The sequence below is a fragment of the Myxine glutinosa genome, chromosome 12 (genome assembly GCF_964187855.1).
Source record: "Myxine glutinosa chromosome 12, kmMyxGlut1.1, whole genome shotgun sequence".
NCBI lineage: Eukaryota > Metazoa > Chordata > Myxini > Myxiniformes > Myxinidae > Myxine > Myxine glutinosa.
The window spans coordinates 105729256-105749320 of NC_136272.1; the positions used below are offsets into that span (position 1 = coordinate 105729256).

Here is a 20065-nt window from a genome sequence, read left to right on the forward strand (position 1 = left end):
ATGCCCCCACATTTGCCGTTCCAACATTTTCCAGGAAATTATCTCCCGCAAATGTCGGGGTCTGACTGTATATACACGTACAAATTACCCACCACCTCCCACCCTCTATGCTGGCCGCTCCTGTAGAGAGTGGGTGCTCCTAGTTGATTTAAGTTTGCAAGATTTAAATTCGTGGTGCTTTTGTTCTTTTTTTTTCACAGGGCTAGTGTACTACACCTGTGGGCAGATGTATGCATCTAGTGCTGTAGTAGCGTGCGATGTGGTTTACCACTCATTGCTTTTAGCTACAGCCGCCGGATAGCTCTGCGAGCGAAAAGAAGGCCTACTGTGTAAGCCCTTCCTTCCTGCATATGGCCTCCACCCTTGCCAAGACTTTCAGACTACCTCCTAGTGGCGCACCATGGCAACAGTGCTCTTGAGAGCACTGGCTAAATGTCTGGAGGATCTCGGAGTAGGTTGGTACCCTAGATGGAAGTGTGCTTGGTCTCCATTGTGAGGACTTGCTGTGACTCACCAATCAAACCAGGGAAGGTGGAGCTCGTTAGCCTTGGTAGGCAGTCCACCTTGGAGAAGGAAACTCTGATTGCAAATCTCCCTGCTGCCTTGCAGAGTATGTCTCTTTAGACAAAGGCTAGGCCCATAGCTGACTCTGTGGTGGCGTCAGGAAGGGTATCTGGCCACAAAAAAACATGCTTCAAATAATATGCCTTTTAGTGAAGTGGCCATTAGGTGAATCAGGGCTTACACCTGTAAGCATGGAAACGGCCGCAAAACAACGACGACGATGATGATGATGATGATGATGATGATGAAGAAGAAACACATGTACCACATCTTGATAAACATCTGAATTTGCTTTGGTTGTACTTTGTGCAGATCATGCATGTGGTTATCAATGTCCTTATCACTCGTCCATCAGTAGGCATAGTATACTGCTTAGAGAACACCGTTCATGGCACACTGCATGGTACACCGCGTGTGGTACTGTACACCACCACTTTAGCAATGGGATCACATCATTAAATTGATAACTGTTGTGTTTAGTCTAACTTTATTAATGTAGTTTGCTAAGTGTACCAAACTCAGGCTTCCAATTTACGTGAAGATACAGTTGATAGTTTCAGGAGGAATTTTTCATCCTTCAGCTGGTATGAAAATGCTGGTTTTGATTAAACTGTCACAGTGAACGAAATCGGTGTAACTAATAGCTCATTCCATTGCCATATGATATGCAACATCTGGTTCACAGACGAACCTTTTTGTAAAGTCTTCAAATTTCATGTGTGGCTGGCCGCATGTAGCACGTGGGACGCTGCACATGGTATACCACCTGTGGCATGCCGTCCATGGCATGCTGCACGTGACATGCTACACATGACACGCCGCACAGTGCATGCTGCAAATGGCACACTGCCGAAGGCATGACGCCGATGGCACGCCGCCGATGGCACGCCGCCGATGGCACACCGCATTGCACACCATATGGGACACCGTATGGGGCACCATATAGGGCACCGGATGGGAAACCACTTGTGGTACACTTATCATGGCACATTGCATTGTACACCACTCGTACGCCACTTGTCGTACGCCACTTGTCGTACGCCGCTTGTCGTACGCCGCTTGTCGTACGCCGCTTGTCGTACACCGCTTGTGGTATGCCGCTTGTCGTACGCCGCTTGTCGTACGCCGCTTGTCGTACGCCGCTTGTCGTACACCACTTGTGGTAAACCTCCTCTGGCACACCGTCTCTGGTACACCCTAACCGTTAGCATAACTGCTTTACATGACTCCAAAGCACGTGAAATTAAAACTTTTAAGCACATTATTTAACAGTTGATTGGTTATTACTTTAAAAGACGTAATTGATTATGATTTTTGTTTACTCCTTGGTGATGAAGCAAACAGAATGTTTCAGTTTAACTTACGTGATGGCATACATTTTTAAAGTATCTGCTCTGAGAGATCGGCAGTGCGATTCCGACCCCAACTTAGTCATATTTTAAAAATGGTACTTGCTGCTCCTCATTTTGCACTCGGCAGTTAATAGAACACCGACAAATCCTATTGGTTGGAATCAATGAGGAGGAGGAAATTCCTCTTTTATTACTCCGCTGATTGCAGAGACAAAAGTGACGTTAAAAAAAATGGTGACTCTGGTTATGTCACTTCCACCCAAGTTTAGTGGCTGTCTATGTCTAAAATCAAGTCCAGTATTGTATTGTCTAATGTACTTATCTGCATTAGTGAGCATGATTTGTGTGGCTACTCTTCCACCAGCCTTAGTCCCCAATAGGAAAATATTTTTCAGCCGAAAAAAACCTTATGTTTTGATATTTTCAGATTGTTTTTTGGACATTTTTTGAAATATTCCGAGTTGTGGAGTTTCAGAATATTCTGAGTTGTAGAATGTCCTTTTCTTTTTTTTACTACCTTTCCTACAAACTTGTGGACAATGTGTAAGGCTCATGGAAGAGCATTTGCACACACATGCAGACAACACAGGATTTCTCTTTTTTAACGGCGTGGCCAGTCGGGCAACGTACCCCTCTGGAACAGCGTGGAATGATGAATGATGCTGTTTGGAATGAAAACATAAGAGATATTGAGTTTAAAGCAGAATGAGGAAATGACGTAAGGGTTTCCATCCGCGACATTCGCGGATTCCCCATTTGCAGTTTCACCATTGACTGGATATAGCAACATTCAGACTGGGAACGTTTTTTTGTCCAAGTCCTTCAACAATCCTGCTTGTCAATGCCTGACGTTCGACTGAAGGTGCCACAGGAATGTGGAATTTATTGAAAAATATCTTTTTTTTACTTACATTATTTTGCCCCACCCAGGTCATAATATGCTCTTCAACTAAAGTATCAAACAGGCCCAGCTATGCCGTTGTTAGACTATCGGTCTTGTTAACATGATACAAATATATAGCCTTTAACCTTTATGGAAGTAACCTCATGGAGAACTATGTATGCCTGTGGCGCCCTCTAGTGGCATTGCTTTTCTGTCCGCAGTCAGCAGGACCACCCCCCGCCCGCCCCCTGCCCCCCCCCCCCCACCACTTTCCTTCCTCCTACAGCACAACAACCCACACAAGGTTTATCCATGCTTTATCCTCTAAACCCTGATCTTCAACCAAGGAAGCAGCACATACCATTTCTTACAAATCATCTCTGCCTGTTGAGGCTGGAATGCTCTAAGGCAGTGTCTTTGGCCTAGTCTTGTTCCTCATCTTCATCAACGATATTTCTAATTCTCTGGAAAACTCTCCTTATCTTTTTACTGACATCACCACCCTCTGCCATATCATTTCTCATCCTTCAGATAGGCAGGCAGCAGCCTCTTTCCTCTCTGCAGACATTGATAAAATCAGGTACTGGTCCAACAATTGCAATATCAAAGGGAGGCGCAAAGCATCCCTCCCTTTATATATGGATCGTTTCTCTGAATGTAACTTTAACATGGGGACTGAAAATATGTTTCTCGGCTTCTACTGGACGAAATCAGCTGCAAATTTCAGAAGTAAATGCTTTGTACATCGAGTTAATATGTTCCAAATTTCAGCAACCTCTGTTTCCGCATTCTTGAGTTTTATTTGGAAAACCCTCAAATTCACGTTGGTGTTGTCCTTCAACTCCGACATATCTCATACTCTCACTCTGATGTGTCTACAAAAAAATTCTGGCAAACCCACCCAACTACCTCATTAACAAACCTTTTGAAGAGGTTCAGTCCCTCAAACTTCTGGGCCTTATGGACAAACTACATATCAGAGTTGACTTCCAAAGCCAGCCACATCCTCTGTTGTGCTAAGTCTTTCCTTGACAAATCCAAACTTCGAACAACTACAAAGCTTTCATACACAGCTCGCTAGAGTGCTACTCTCCTCATTGAGCTGGCGCCCCCGCCATATGCATTGCACATCTCACTGCCGTGGAAACCAAGGCCCTGGAAATCATTGAAATCTCTCGTGATGGTCAAATCTCTGGGCATGTTACTCCAGCATCATGGCCAGGTTTGTGGCCTACTACCTCCTTTCTGGTCTTGCATGCTCTGCCCTTTTAGGTTTCTGTCACCCCCACTCCCCACCTCCTCCTCCAGGTTCTCTAAGGCATACATGGTCCGCCAGTAACACACTTCAGGTGAAACTCCCAAAATCCAGGATCACTGCTTACCACCACGCAGTTCCTTTTTTCTCTCGCTTGTACAACCAACTTCCTCAGTCTGGTTGGTCTCAACCTTCCCTCTACATATTCTGGATGGCTTTCACCTCCTCCAAAGGTCACCCCTCCACCCACATTCATACTCACTGGCAGGTCCCACAGAAACTATGCATAATGTAAAATGTAACTTCAGCATTGTGCAAAGAATAGTTCATTGATTGACTCTCCCCATTTACTCCCACCCATGGCTTCAATCCCATCTCCACTTTATGTTTTCAAGCCCCCTTCCTACCCAAGTCCTCAAAAAGCCTCAAATCCCCTTTCCAGACTCTGTATCCTCTCTAACCTCTCCTCCCCTACACCCCCAACTCTTTGTCCCTCCTCTCTCCCACTTTATTCCCGTTCTTCAAAGCAAGAGGGCATTCTTACATCATTACATATTATTTCTTCATTACCTCATTAAAATGGTGGAATATTTAATCTCTGTCCTCTCCCCTCTCCATCTTATTAGTATGTCATTACCAAATTCACCGAAACCTTATTGAAACAGCAACAGCATGGTTCCTACATGTCGTGGTTTATTTACGTCGAAACAACTTCAAATTCACAATCTCGTGTGATTCCACCATCTCGCGATTCTTCAGTAAAAATAATGAATAGGTAAGCTAAATTATAAATAAAAAACATATAAGGATTTATTATATAATATACAACCGGAAATGCTCGGATAAAGACCTTTATTTGATGATATGATTTTTTGTGCCTCCACCGACTAAGTCGCTGGAGGTATTGTGTTTTTGGGTTGTCCGTCCGTCCTTCCATGATAGGTTTTCGTTACTGCGATAACTTGATCTTGGCTGAAGGGATCTTAGTCAAACTTGGTGCAGGTATGTATTATGATATAATGATGTAAGGATGAACTGATTAGATTTTGGGGTCATGAGGTCAAAGGTCAGAAGTCATGTGAGGTAAAAGTCCTGTTACCGTGATAACTTGTGAACCAGTGATGGGATTCTGCCCAAACTTGGTACAAGTATGTATAATGATGTAATAATCTGGGCAGAGGCATATCAGTCGACGTCGTGATGTCAAAGAGTGCCGTTCCTGTTTTTTTAAATAATTCCATATGATTTTTAAAAAAGTTTTATGATATGGGTAATATGGTCCCTGGTGGAGTATTTCAAGACAAAATCATTGGAAAGACAGTCAGACAGACAAACAGAACAAGTGGAAGAATTACTTTGCAATACATACATGTCCCCTACCGGTCCCATTGAATGTTCTTGTTCCAAGCAAAAAGGACATAACTCTGTGATAAATTGGTGAGATGCCCCAAAACTCAAACTTGTTCTTTAACTTATCATAAAAAAGCCATGTACCAAGTTTCAGTTGAATATGTTAACAGGTATGGGAAAAAGTGCAGAAAACCACAGGTGGGATGGACGGACGGACGGAGGACAGACAGACGGAGAGAAAACCTATAGTCCCCTCCTAGTAGCGACTAACAAGGCTATTATTTACATTGATGATCTTTTTACCCTCATTAACCCTCCCCAATCGCAGCCCTTCCTTTCCAGGATATAATGTTGCTGTTTTTTCTCTTTCTTTCTCCACCAACTTTTGTGTTTTTGTTCCTTGGCTGTTGCATCCCTCATTTTCCCTTTCTTTTCTTTCAGCCTTGTTCTTGGTGTGTATGAAGTTTTATCCTGCTTGTTCAGCTCCTGCATCCTCCTCCCCCCTCCCCTTACTCTCATTCTGCCCCTCGCCCATTCTGCCTCCAAGTGTCCCTCTACCCTGCTGGTGTTTCCCTCCCCTTCCCCCATTTTCCCTTCCACTGTGTTATTTCTGTTCTGTTGTGTGTTGTGTTCTTGCTATTCCATGAGCCTCAACTTTGTATGCAGAAAAGTAATATTTGGTAGGATTCAGCTGAGGTCAGAATCGAACTATAGCCACCTACCAGACTCCGACCACATGCTCTAACCACAAAGCTTAAATCTTAAGACAGTTTTTACGATTACGGTCATGTATTTGGCCTTCTTTTAAGTTGCCAAGATGGCTGTAAATGTTTCAAATAAGTGGAGCGCTTTCTGGGAACAGAGCGGACAAAGGTATTTGCCTGGTGTGCAGCACTGCGGGTGCCTTTGACTTTCGTCATTTCCATCCACATTGGCTTTGTTCCCTTGATGAATAATCACATGCAGAATGAAAGTATTTTTGATGGTGATTTACATGCTGTTTACAAAGCACTACTTACGCTATTTATTTGTTGTTTTTTAAATAATTTATCCTCTAATAGAGTTTGATGACCGTCGTCTTCACTTTATTTTTCATTTCGTTCTCGGTTCCTTGTTTATATACGTTTTGGTTTGCAGTTCAACTGAGTGCAAAAATGTCCTGTTTATAGTCTATACCTCGTGTCTCAGTCTGGATAATTCCTTACAGGCAATGAAGTTTACTTGTTGCTCCAGTGACTGCTCACAAGCACTATAAAATGTGGCGTTTTGTTATCCGAGCTTCGACTTGTGTGCCAGGTTCTTCCATGCCGAGGAAAGCCCACCCAATGTATGCACTTTTCTCTCCATCCCCGTGCAGGGCAGCACCGAGCGCTTGGGCCAAACATTTCTAAAGTGAGAAGTCTGAAGATGGACAGAAAAATCTGGACAGAGAACCTTATCGAGGTGAGACCAAATCGAGTTGAAATTTGTTATCAACTATTTGTTATCAAGCAAGATATCCGAGCCATGTTTCAAGCTCTGCCTTGGACCATTGGTCAATACCGAAATCGAAGGTTAGGCTTTGTAGAGATAGTTAGGACAGGAATTTGGAATTTGTTCAGGGTGCCGGCAACTTGTCTATGCTTCGCTAAAGACACCGTGGGATCTATACCGTCCACCAGAAATCAATTCTAGCAGATGGGACACCAGGCTTACTGTCCTTCCAGGGGATGGTGCACTTAATGATACAACAACCTGCCTGTGAAACACCATTCTGACAGTTTATAATCTGATTCCGATAAAATATCAAACCCAGACTATACGGCGTATCATATGCAGACCAGACCAGAATCTACCTTTGAGCTATCCTATTGGACAGTTTGAATGTTTTGGCACTAATAATGATCAATTTTGGTATCTTTCATATGAATGCTGGTTCCTTGAATAAATTCCATCGTCCATGCATGAGTATGGTTCCGGTTTTTTAAAATTGATCTTGGGCTCATGGAGGATCTTATACATACAGTGCCCTCCATGAGTATTGGGACGGTGAAGTCACATTTGCTATTATTGCCAAATAACCAAGAAATTTGTATTTGAGATCAAAAGATGAATATGAGGCAAGTGTACAGAAGGGGTCGGCTTTTATTTATTGGTATGTATATGGATATATGTTTTACCATTGTAGAACAACAGAACTTTTTATGTTCAATCCCCCCATTTTAGGTAAGCTTAAGTCCTTGCTCCTTGGTCTTCCGGTTAAGTCATGGTACCTGTGAGTGGGTTTCGGTTTGTGCTCTGGTGGCTTTTATTTATTTATTAGTATTAATTTCATACGAATCTCCCATCATCGATGCCCAGGGCTCCATATGAGCCTCCAGAGCCACGAATGGCCTTGGACTGGAGCGTCGACTTGGGAGCACGTAGGCCTACAATCCACATGCTCCTCATAGTGGGCCTCATCTCTGGTCCTTAATTATCCTCTCTGTCCTGCTCACGTTACCTCATAGTGGGCCTCGTCTCCGCTCCTTAATTATCTTCTCTGTCCCACTCACGTTACCAGATACATAGTCTTTGAATCTCCCATCATCCACGCCTAGGGCTCCACACGGTCCTCCGGAGACACAAACTGCCTCAGAGCGTCTTATTAGAGCATGTGGGCCTGCAGTCCACACGCGCATTGTATCCACTCCTTGATAGGTCTCACTGTCCCGCATGTACTGCCAGCACCCACTCTGCACTGCACCTTTGTCCTGTCCTTCCCCTCATTTGGCGGGGTTGTGGTTTCGGGATCACCATCAGGGGAACCATGCGATCTACATCGATATAGATTATTGTCTCGCATCTGGAATCTATATAACCTGCGAGGGTTGTTCCGGCTCATCTGTTCCTCGTCCTTTCCCCTGATCATTGTGCCTGCTCGCCTGTTCCTTGTCCTGTCTTCCTGATCGTCGTGCCTGCTTGCCTGTTCCTCGTCCTGCCTCCGGTTCATCGTGCCTGCTTGCCTGGTCCTCGTCCTGTCTCTCTGTTTCGCTACGTGATTTTTGTGGAAGAACTGAGTGATTTTAGTGGGAGAACTGAGTCATTTTTATGAAAAGTGAGTGATTTTTAATTTTGTAAGTTTCTAATTTTGTAAAATTATTGTGAAAAGCATTCACTTGTTGTAAGCTGAATACGCATGACATTAAGGTAGTAAGGAGAGTGCGACATAAGTAAGGGGAGGAAAGGGCATAGGTGGAGGAAGAGAAGAGGGATGGAGTTAGTGAATGCGGTGGGGAGAGGAGGAGAAGAGGCAGGGAGGGAGGAGTGGGGGAGGAGGGAAGAAAAGAGGGAGTGAGTGGGGTGGGGATGGGGATGTGTGCCTTGTAGGTGAGGGAGACGAGTCAGGTGGGGAGGGAAGAGGGGAGCGAGTGGATAAAGAGGTGTGTGTGTGTGTGTGTGTGTGTGTGTGTGTGTGTGTGTGTGTGTGTGTGTGTGTGTGTGTGTGTGTGTGTGTGTGTGTGTGTGTGTGTGTGTGTGTGTGTGTGTGTGTGTGTGTGTGTGTGTGTGTGTGTGTGTGCGCGCATTCTCACACACAGAATTATGATAACAGCCTAGGGTAGTAGGTCCATCATGTCAGAAAGGACCGCGCAAGGATTGTTGATCTGAACATCCCAAATTAATCAAGATGGTAGAAGCTCTGCCAGGCGGGCAGCATTTCAGGTGTGAGGTTTGGCTAGGTAGTTTGAATGTGGGATCAATGTGGGGGAGAGGGCTTGAGTTGGTGGAGATGATGCAGAGAAGGAGGTTGTAAGTGTTTTGTGTGCAGGAGACCATATGGAAAGGAGACAGGGCAAGGAGGTTGGTAGGAGGATACAAGCTGTTTCATGTGGATGTGGATTGGGATGGAAGGAGTAATGGCGTAGGAATAATAGTATCGGAAGAAATTAGCAAGCAGGTGCTCAGAGTGGAGAGATGGGAGGGTCAGATAGTTATGGCATAGTAGGTGAGACAGAGGCAAATGATTTGTGGTATGTCTGTATATGGCCCACAAACAGGAAGGACTGGGGTGGAGAAGCAGGAATTCAGGGACGCACTGGGCAGGATGATAGGAATGTTGATGAACGAATGTTGATGAAGGAATGTTGATGATGATAGGAATGAAAATGGAGGCGATTATGTGCATTGCGGGGGACTTTAACACGCATGTAGGAATAGCAGACCCGGGTGAAGAGGGATGTGTTGGTAAATGTGGTTGGGGAACAAGGAATAGAGAGAGGGTCAAGAGCTGGTGGCAGGGAATGGCATTGCCATGGCTGGTTCATTCTTTCAAAAGTGGGAAAGCCACAAGATTACCTATAGTAGTGTACAGCACAGAACAGAACTGGATTTTGTGGTGGTAAGGAAACGACAGCTGTGAAGGGTTAAGGATTGCAAGGCAGTGGTGGCAGAGCATGTTACCTCCCAGCACAAGCCTGTGGTGTTTTAGTGAGGATGAAGAAAAGGAATGAGGTTACAAGCAAGGGTCGAAAGGTTATTAGGTGGGTGACGTGTAGGGGAAACGTCACCGTAGAGTACAAGGAGAGGGTGAGGGCCAGCTATGAACAAGTTAAGAAAGAAGCAGAAGGTTTAGAGAAGGCATGGAAGAAATATGGTGAACCATTTAGGGGACTTTCAGAAGTTGTGTCGAAGGACGTCAGGAAAGGGTGCATCTTCAAAAAATAGAAAGCAGGTATGGTTGACGGAGAAAGTTGCGAAGGCAGTTGGTGAAAAGAAGGATGTTTGGAATTTGGAAAAGCATAGAGAAGATCAAAGATATAGAGAGGCAGCCGGATGCGGGGTTGCTGCACCTTTATAGGCAAAAGAAGAAAGCAGCAAGGAGAGCTGTGGATAAAGTATGGAATGATATGAAAGAGGAGGTGTACAAGAAGTTGGAAGAGGATGGTGGGAGGAAGATTATCTATAAATTGGCTCATGACGGGGATGAGGATAGCAAAGACATGAAGGGGGGCGGGCGGGCTGTGATTAAGGATGGTGGGGGAGGCTTGTGACAGAGAGGGGCAAGTTGAAGGTGTGTGAAGGATATTTCAAAGAGCTGTTGAACTGGGAAGGAAAGAAACAATGGCCACTTGGAGGTACCGAGTTATGTGGAGGGGAAAGTGGAGTTGGTGGGGATCATGAAAGAGGAAGTACAGATGGCATTGAAGAGGGTACAAAAGAGAAGGGTGCCAGGCATTGAGGTGTGTATGTCGTGGGTTTTATAAGCACCTCGTCTTAACTCGGACAGTTTACAAGAGATTTATTAACTACAGATAAAAATAATACAGGCATGGAAGATGCTTCAGTGGCGTTAGGACAGTAACGCCAGCATGGAGGACATCACAGTCATCACAATCGTGCAAAGCCCGCACCAACATCTGTCAGCTTCAACCCGTATTCGGTTTTATATACTTTTCTCAAAGATCAAAGGAATTCAAAACATCTCCCCAGTTTATCCCTCCCCAATTTCACAGACTGCCGCCCCGGAGAGAAATTGTTAGGACTGGACAGGCAGGGAGCTCATGGGGAAAGAATGTTTTGCAAGGTCAAACAAGAATTCGGTCAACAGTTATTTCTCTGAGCCAGACGATTTGACGCTCGTGAAGCAAAGTGGGCCACAGTGTGACGCTGCCATCACCAAATCAGGAGAGGGATTATATGAAATCCCTCACATGTACAGAGATGATAATTCCAGAGGGAGAAGTCGGAGTGGGTTGGACGAAGAAGATGTTGAATGTATGAATGAGAGAGGGTTCAGGAGTGGACGACAGGGTTAATTGTGCTGATATGGAAGGGGAGATGTTCAAGATCCATGCAACTGCAGAGGTATTACACTTCTTAGTCATGTCATGAAGGTGCTATAGTCTGGGATCCGAGACCTCAAAATTTGATTTTGAAGTGACACCCCTGCTATAAAATGTTTGACCCCTAGATCATGTCTGTGGGGGTGTTAGCCACCAGAAAAGTGACTTTAGCAAGGTAGTTTGGATTGCGCGAATTCTGTAGGGACGTTTTTTAACTTGGGGCGTCAACTGTAAAAAAGCAAGAAATTTAGGGGTAGGGGAAATTCAATTGACCATATATCCCATTATACAGGGGTGAGTGCAACAAATTACCACTCATTCTTTTTGTTATAAAGTTGGCTTTTATATGAAACATGATTCAACGTGATTGGACCATCCATGAGGTCAGCAGAGGTCAAAAGGTCACGGAAAGTGGGTTAAGCTAAAAGTTTAGCTCCTTTAGTAAATAAAATCACATTTTTCCTACTTCAAGCTCAATATAGCCAAACTTTTACACCCAAAATATGTTGTTTGTACCCCTCTGATGTTTTTGGGAAAGAAATGCCCCGACTGAACTTAACTTACTGGCATGTATGTCACTTTAGATTTGCATAACTTTAAAGAAAATCACCAAAATCGGGCATTCACACTATATATTTGCACGGTACTCTTCAACATGTTTTAAAACGACAAGTCATACCACATACTGTCTGGAAAAGTGTCATTACCTCTATTTACTCATCATCATCACCGTCATCAGTCAGAAGCCGTCCACATTTTTCTCTGTCGCCATTGCAGGCACATGCAATGATGCATGGTACTCCAGCTTTCGCACAAGGGCAATTCCTCAGGCAGTTCGGTTTCTTCTTACATTTGCAGTACTTCAACTTCGCAGCAGAAGGCTTTGATGGCTTGCTCTTCATGACAGGAATTAACCTGTCACCATCCACACTCCTGCCATACTCTTCAGGTGGAAGAAGCACTGGATTGCTGAGTGAAGCTTGCTTGTATAAGCTGATCTGACAAAGGCTCCTGAGAACGTGGAAGTGAAAAGCATCTTCTGTTGGAGGAAGGGAGCGCAGATCTAGTTTGCTAGATGCAAACAAGTGGGCGCGGAGCTTATCCAGGGATGAATACCCTGGCTTGCCGTAGAGATCACAAAAGAAGCTTCATGCTTCAGTTATCACCTGATCATGTGCAGAAGGTCCGGATTCATGTCGGATGAAATTGGACAACGCTGGCTGTTTGTCAACATGCTGGAGTGCGACTTTCACTGCTCTCTTCTTACCCCGTTTGAAAGGATAGCTCACCGAATCACAACCTGACAGAATGTAGGAGATGAGCAGTGTGTCTGTGAGTGCCAATACGTCCTTTCCAACTGCTTTGGCCAACTCATTCACCAAGTCATGGATGGGGAGGAACAGATCATCCTTTTCCACCCATAACTCAACAACGTTTGTCAACCGAGGGAAATGATACATTGACAAGACGATGATATCTGTATCTGTAGCCTGAATGACAACTACGCTGTTGTCACAGCTAGCAATGTGAGCAAAGATTCTGGTGTCCGCCTCCTCGTGGTTAGGGCAGTACAGCTCATCAACATTGGTATGTTCCGTCTGCGTCACACGAGTTGCCTGGGCGTTGACCCCAAGGACCAGGCAGAAGCCATCAGGCCAGGATGCCTCCTGGGACCAACGTGAAGCAAGATACGACAGCAGATTGGTCTTGTGACAAGGGTTTGACAGGAATGTGTTCCAATCAGGGATTTTCATGATGTCCGTTGGAACAAACTCTGGCAAGTTGGTATTTGACTCCCGTCTCTGGCGTTCATCCCCTTTTAGACTCTTTAACCCAAAATCATATTGATCGCCCACGAAATGCACTTCAGTGCAATGTCTGGGTTTCATGTTCAAGAGTTTGTTCCTGTACCTTTCCTGAAGTTGGTCAAATGTACTCGAACCAAGTGTGTTGAACCGCTGGATGAATGCCATTGCATCGACTACATAAACTGCATCAGATGCAGAAGGAGGCAACTCTTTTAACGGTTCCCATGACTCGGCAACCTCTGCCTGTAGAGTGGATAGATAGTTGGATTTGCAACCTTTCCGCATGGAAAATCCATTCTTCTCTGGCTCAAACAACGAGGGAGGGTACTCAAGCCATTCGTAACTAAATGCCTCAGTCCGTGCCTCATCACTCAGGTCCTGTGCGAAACAAAGTTGCCCTTGTCACTGCACTCTCCTCTCTGATGACTTCTTTCACAGTGTCCATCTTTTTCTTACTTTTCTTCAGATGCGTGGCGAATGTTTCTATCTTTGGTTGGACAATCTTGTCTGCATTCGTCGTCGTGGCAGCATCCATTGCCTCCAAGCCTAGACGTTTGGCATCTACCAGGGTAGTTGCTGCAAGAATCTGACCTGTGGATATGTTCATTAGTTTATCTGTCGCAAGTGAAGGATCGAATGGGTTTTGCATCTTCTCTTCCACGGTCCGTTTGATCTGCAACACGGCTTCCATGTCGTCTTTCCTCAGCTTCTCGTGGTGGTCAGATTGTGGCGAGGCCATGTGTGCCATCTGTTTTACACTTTCAGAGACAGAGGTCATGAACGGTAGAGCCTTGATGTACTTTTCTCGTGCTGATTCAGACTGTGTTATACCCTTAAAGAGGCTTGTTTTGCCTTCCCTATTGTAGGTCTGTTCAAGGGCAAGGTCTGTCCACACACCATTAAAGTCTCCTGCAGTCTGGTGAACTGTGAATTTGCCAGCTGCAAACTCCTCGTGCACTTCTGGTGCTGTTTCTGGAAGCTTTTGCATCTCACTGAGATAGATCGGAAGGCAGGACATGTACTTACTATGGCCGGAAGCAATGGTATAGGGTAGCATATTCTGTACCTCTTCTAAGTGCTGTTGCCACAGCCCAGCTCTCAGCATGGATGTAACGCCTTAGGATAAGCCCTATGTCTATGTACATGCTCCAAAGATGGGCTGTCACTCCTAATCCCTTCTCAAAATCTCCCCAGAGCGACTCCAGTGACTCTAGGCATTTCATGACTTCCTTCATGAGTGCAGCAAATTCGTCCTTCTCTTTCCTGTCAAAGGCATTTCTAAGACTTTCAAGCAGAGACGAAAGCAAAGAAAGTGTCTCCTCATTCTTCTCGAACAACCGCCATTTCTCAAATGCCTCCGACTTCAGCATGAACAATGCCTCACTCAACCATGAATGATAACGGACCATCTTATAATCATCTTTTCCTGCCATGACTTTATTGGCTGTACCTCGACCACAGATATCACTAGAAACCAGAATGTCCTCTATGCCACTCTCCATTATGAAAAATCCAATAGATCCCAAGAAGTTCTGGGCAATATGGAATCCTCCAAGTCGAACAATAACATCTTTGTACTTTTCCAATTCCTTCCTAAACAACCCCTTTACTATGTCATATATCGCCTGGTCACAAGTCACCACCGTCTTAGCCTGACCCATCTTAAGACTCAAGGAGACAAAGTAGTCCAATGAGGTCTGGACTACATCTGCGTTGGTTGGGTTTTGTGGAAGCAATGGTCCATAACCAATCTTTGTTTTCTCTGTATGTTGCCCAGAACTGTATTCAAAGAAGCTGCTCCATGTCAGGCTACCAGTGTCCTTGTCGTTTTCACCCGTCATCAACTGTGTTGGATACATCCTCAGTAGGAACCAAACGATGTTCTTGTCAGCTAGAAAGCAGGCGTCCCCCTTGTCATCATGAGGAAGTTCAATATCACGTAATGACCTAGCCTGTCTTCTGTCCTTCAGTGTCAGTTTACTACTTACTGGAACGAATTTGTCTGGTTCACTGATAGTCAGTTTCCTGGTTTTCTTAAGGGGCACTGCCCCCACTACCTCCCCACTTCCTTCTCCCTCAAATGTGTACTGATAAATTATATTTGCTGTAGCATCAAAACTACCACCATCTTGTGTCTCTGAATGGAAGTTTAAGGCTGAAGATCGATGGTAATCATAAAGATCAGCAAGAGTGAAGCAAGTTGCTGAAACAAATGTAGCATAATAATCCCTAGCACCACACAAAAGATGAAAAGCATCAACCACCACAGTAAACCATCACTATTACGATCAATATAGGCCAGAAACAGTAGAGGGATGCAAGGAACATATTGTGACATATACATATGTGAATTATTTGATAAAGGAGCTAAATTTCCAGCTTAACCCACTTTCCGTGACCTTTTGACCTCTGCTGACCTCATGGATGGTCGAATCACGTTGAATCATGTTTCATATAAAAGCCACATTTATAACAAAAAGAATGAGTGGTAATTTGATGCACTCACTCCTGCATTATGGGATATATGGTCAATTGAATTTCCCCTACCCCTAAATTTCTTGCTTTTTTACAGTTGACGCCCCAAGTTAAAAAACGTCCTTACAGAATTCGCGCAATCCAAACTACCTTGCTAAAGTCACTTTTCTGGTGGATAACACCCCCACAGACATGATCTAGGGGTCAAACATTTTATAGCAGGGGTGTCACTTCAAAATCACTTTTTTACACATTTCCAGGCCTCGGATCCCAGACTACTAGAGAGTGTTATGGACAGGAGATTAAGGAAATGTGTGGAGAATGAGATTGGCGAAGAGCAGCAGGGGTTTAGAAAAGGTAGAGGAATGACGGATGAGATGTTCGCACTGAGACAGCTGGTTGAGAAGGGGTTGGAGGTGCAAGGTGAAATGGCATTGGGATTTGTTGATGTGGAGAAGACCTACAGTATGACACTGTCTCGAGAGAGATGGTGATGGTGACACTGAGATGGATGGACGTTTCGGAAGCAGAAGTTAGGTTGGTGTGAGGGATGTACAAGTGATCGAAAGGAAGAGTTTTGGTTTGTCCTGGGATGTCGAAGGAGTTCAATGTAAACATCGGTTTGAGTCAGGGAAGCGCTTTTGGCCCACTCGTGTTTATCATGGTGATCGATCTTGTAAAAGGAAGGTAAACATGAAAGGTATTTTGCGGAGGATATTGTATGCAGACGAACTGTTTATTGTGGTGAAGAGTGAGCGGGAGATGCAGGAAGTACTGGGGGAGTTGAAGGAGGTATTTGAGAAACATGGGCTGAAAATGAGTGGAGAAGATGGAGATGATGTGGGTTGGGCAGCAAAGAAAATAAGTGAATGTCAGGTTAGAGGGGAAGGAGATCAGACTAGGAAGTACGTTTGTGTATCTGAGTGGAACAGTGACTGGGGATGTTAAGTCAGAGGCATAGGTGTGGAGAAGGATTCAGGTGGGTGTGAATGCATGGAGGAAGGTGGAGGGAATAATAGCAGACAGAAAGATTTCAAAGACAATGAAAGGAAAGGTTCTGATATCCTGTGTACTTCTGGCCTATCTTTATGGTATGAAGACGGTGGCACTGACAGAGACAATTATAGAGGCTGCAGGTTTGGTAGCACAACTGGGTCAGGAGGATTGTGGGAGTGAAGAGGATGGATAGAAGGAAGATGGATGAATTGAGGTATGAGATTTGTGTGTAGATGAGCTAACGGAGAGATTGGTGAAATTCTGGCTGAGATGGGCTGGACACATGGTGTGGATAGGAGAAGAGAGAATGGCAAAAAGAGCGGATAGGTTAAGGGAGCAAGGTAGGAGGAAACGAGGTAGACCGCAGTTGAGATGGGAGGATTGTTTGAGGATGGATATCAGGAAAGTGGTTGAAGAGAGTTGGTTGACGAAAGAGGGAAGTGGAGGAGTAGCGTGGTTAAGGCAGAGCAGAAACTTGGACAGGTTGGGTGTGTGACAAGGAAGAATTGATTCAATTTTGGTGAAGATCCGATCCGGATCCAGATATGAAAATTTTTTAATGTCTGAAGTGATTCTTCACCATTGAGTGATAGGGACAAAAACGATATATAGCATATTATATTATTTCAAAAAGTTGTGCAGGGATTATGACAAAACTAGGTGGATGCGTTGGTTAGGCAACACAAACAATCCGATTCGACTCTGGTTCATGTCTGAATCCAGATCCATCCTATCAGTGGCATAAAAAAGAAACTGTTGAGCCTTGCGGAGGTATGTTCTCGACCGAGTGTCGCTCTAGTTATAATCTCTTTGTGTGGCAATGCTGTGGAATTCCATGAAGCTGGTGCTTTGGATCTCTGGCATCCACCACCTGGACTGGCATCGTCAGCAGGCAAAGCTTTCATGAAAGTAATTGTTTTATTTTTCAAATGTATCAATACACTGTCTCACTTTAGCTGCTATTTACTGTCATAAATCCAAACAACATTTATTTGTTGCATTGTTGATGTTAAGCCTTGAGGGCTGTGGTTATCCCATCTGTGTTTGCTCCGCTTACATCTGGCATGTTTGCGAGCTTGGCAAAGTCTTCCATTTGCCCGGAGCTGGTTCTGTGAGATATTTGCTCTCGACATCTGAAAATGCATGGAATGGTTGGACCCATTCCCATTAGCATGACACTACCCGCATCGTGCATTACAAACATTGATAAATTGTTGAAGTGGATTATTTTAAACTCAATTCCTGCCACGTTATTCAACCTCAATGTTATGATTTAACCCTTACAGGGCAAATATCTATTTACTCGGGCTGAATGATTTAATTGATGGTGAGAAGCTGTAATACATTTTGGAGATACTGCAGGGTCAATGTGTATATTCATAAAGCAAATAAAACTCACTGATTCCTGAAAGAATTGAAAAGAATCTTATAGAAAACTCACTGATTGTCTGAAAGAATTCTCCAAATTTGGAGTTTCAGGAAGCTGCGGAATGAAATGTTAAAATAATCTTTCCAAGGAATGTGGGTGTTTGTGATTTTCAGCCTGTGTTCCAATCCTTACTCATGAAACCTTGTTGGGCTCTGGGAGCAGTTACATTCCTGAAAGGGTAATGAGGTAAACTTGTATAGTTAGTCGAGATAAGAAATTTGCAATTCGGACTGGGTACCAACACAATAGGATGGATGGATGTTATATTAGTTGATGGAATATGAGGTTTTTAATGTAGTTTAAACAAGAATAGCTGGTGTTTTTTTTTAACAATTCTCAGGCCTGTTCTCTGTGCTCACCAACCAGCTGCTTTGTTCCATTGGGAATGATGGAGCAAATGCGTTTTGGGTGGCCAACATGCCTGACAGCGAGAGGCTTGCACCAAACGCATGCTCGGACAAAAGATCGCAGTTTATCGTGTCCAAGTACAGGGAGGGGAAATACCGTCGCTTTCACGTCCTCTATGGAATTCCCAACGATCTGCGGCAAGTAAGTGGTTTTAATACTCCCCTCTTTTGGTTGATGGTATTATTCCCCATTTCAGGAACTTCCCCTCAAACCACACAAGACTTTAATCTCAATATATTTTAGCAGCAGCAGTTTTTTTTTTGTTTTTTTTTTGTATACATAATCGAGGCTCGTGAAAGAGCTAACATTTATCACACAAACAAATCAAACAGACAAACAAACAAAGTGTATAAAAAGGGGAGCGGTAGACAAGATGGGGAGAGAAGGGGAAGCACATAAACACAACATTTGTGAGGGACATCGGGAATGTGTGGGAGGGAGAGGGCTTGGGGGGATGCGGCGTGGGAAGGGGGGGGGGGGTGGGAGAAGTATAAACACAAGGACACCAAGGACTTCCAGGAAAGAAGTTGGCATTTCAAAAAAGAGGATTTGGGGTGAAATTAGCAGGGGTAGAACATATCAAGGTTTTGGATGGGGGAAGATAAGAGATGGTGGTGAACAGCTGTTTTAAAGACCTGGAGGGAGGAGTGGGATTGAAGGGAGTGGGGGAGTTTGTTCCAGAGGCGGGAGAAAAGAGGAATGAAAGAGTGAAGGTGAGCAGAGAGTCTTGATTTTGGGAGTTTAACCATAAGAGGGTTGCAGGCAGATCTTGTGCGACCTTTAGGAATATTTGGGGGACAGAGCCCAGGGAGAGCTGGAGGAGCAAGGCCGGAGAGGAGTCGGTAGAAGACAGAAAGACCACCAACCTGCCTGCGGTGAGTAAGTGAAACGCCCTCGGAGGTAGCTTCATCACGGGAGCTTCATCACGGGAGCGGTAGCTTCATCCGCCCATGCAATGCACAAAAGTATAACAATAAAAATACTTTATATATCTATTGGAAGATTCAGGTTCAGTTCACAGAGTATTGATCAACGATTCAACCATAGCCAGACTTTTCCATGTGAAATTCCAACAGCAGCAGCAGCTGTTGTTCCATTGATAAAACCAGCAATCTGTTCTCCATTGATAAATTATTCTTGTGGTAGCTTTGCAAGTCTCATGTCCCCCAATAAGATTCTCTGTGTGTGCATGTGTGTCTTTGTGTGTGTGCCTCATTCGACTTTCAGAAGGTGGAACGGAGTCCTCACAGGGCTCAAAGTATCCACATCCGTTTAAATAAAGGATTATGATTCATGGACCAAGTTGTGAAGTTTTGATGTTCTCAAAGTTTTGTTCCGAGAGATGTTTTCTGCAGGATTGTCACTGAGCCCCGGACAGCTTCCAACTGTAGTTAGTTTGTGCTAATATTTCCGGGGATGGTTTGGAGGATCTTTGTATGGTTCTTCTTCATCATTTCCCATTGCTCCAATTATCATGACTGCAATTTCAGAGTTGTTCAGCTTCCAAGATCTTTTGATGTCATGTTTGCAATCTTGATATTTGGTATAATTTTCTTGATTTCTGCGTTTAGGGCTAAATCACTGCATACTGAAGCATCAACTAAGCAATGCCTTATTTTCCTCTTTCTATCTGAGTGCTCTGTCTGGTCGCAATCCTTTGTTAGATCCGCCACCAAAGGTGGGGAGGCTATGTTTCCACCCCTGTTTGTCTGTCTGTCTGTGAATAAGACATCTCAAAAAGTTG

The 20065-nt window shown here is 44.4% G+C and overlaps 1 protein-coding gene across 6 annotated transcripts in view; it reads left to right on the forward strand.

Moving 5' to 3' along the window:
- Window positions 1-20065, forward strand: part of LOC137437722 (arf-GAP with Rho-GAP domain, ANK repeat and PH domain-containing protein 1) — a 191189-nt gene that overhangs the window by 86062 nt on the left and 85062 nt on the right. For all 6 annotated transcript variants that reach the window (XM_068132286.2, XM_068132288.2, XM_068132289.2 and 3 more), the window contains exons 13-14: window positions 6762-6847; window positions 18280-18462. In XM_068132286.2, coding sequence (XP_067988387.2) covers window positions 6762-6847; window positions 18280-18462 — 269 coding nt within the window. The remainder of the gene's footprint in view (window positions 1-6761; window positions 6848-18279; window positions 18463-20065) is intronic.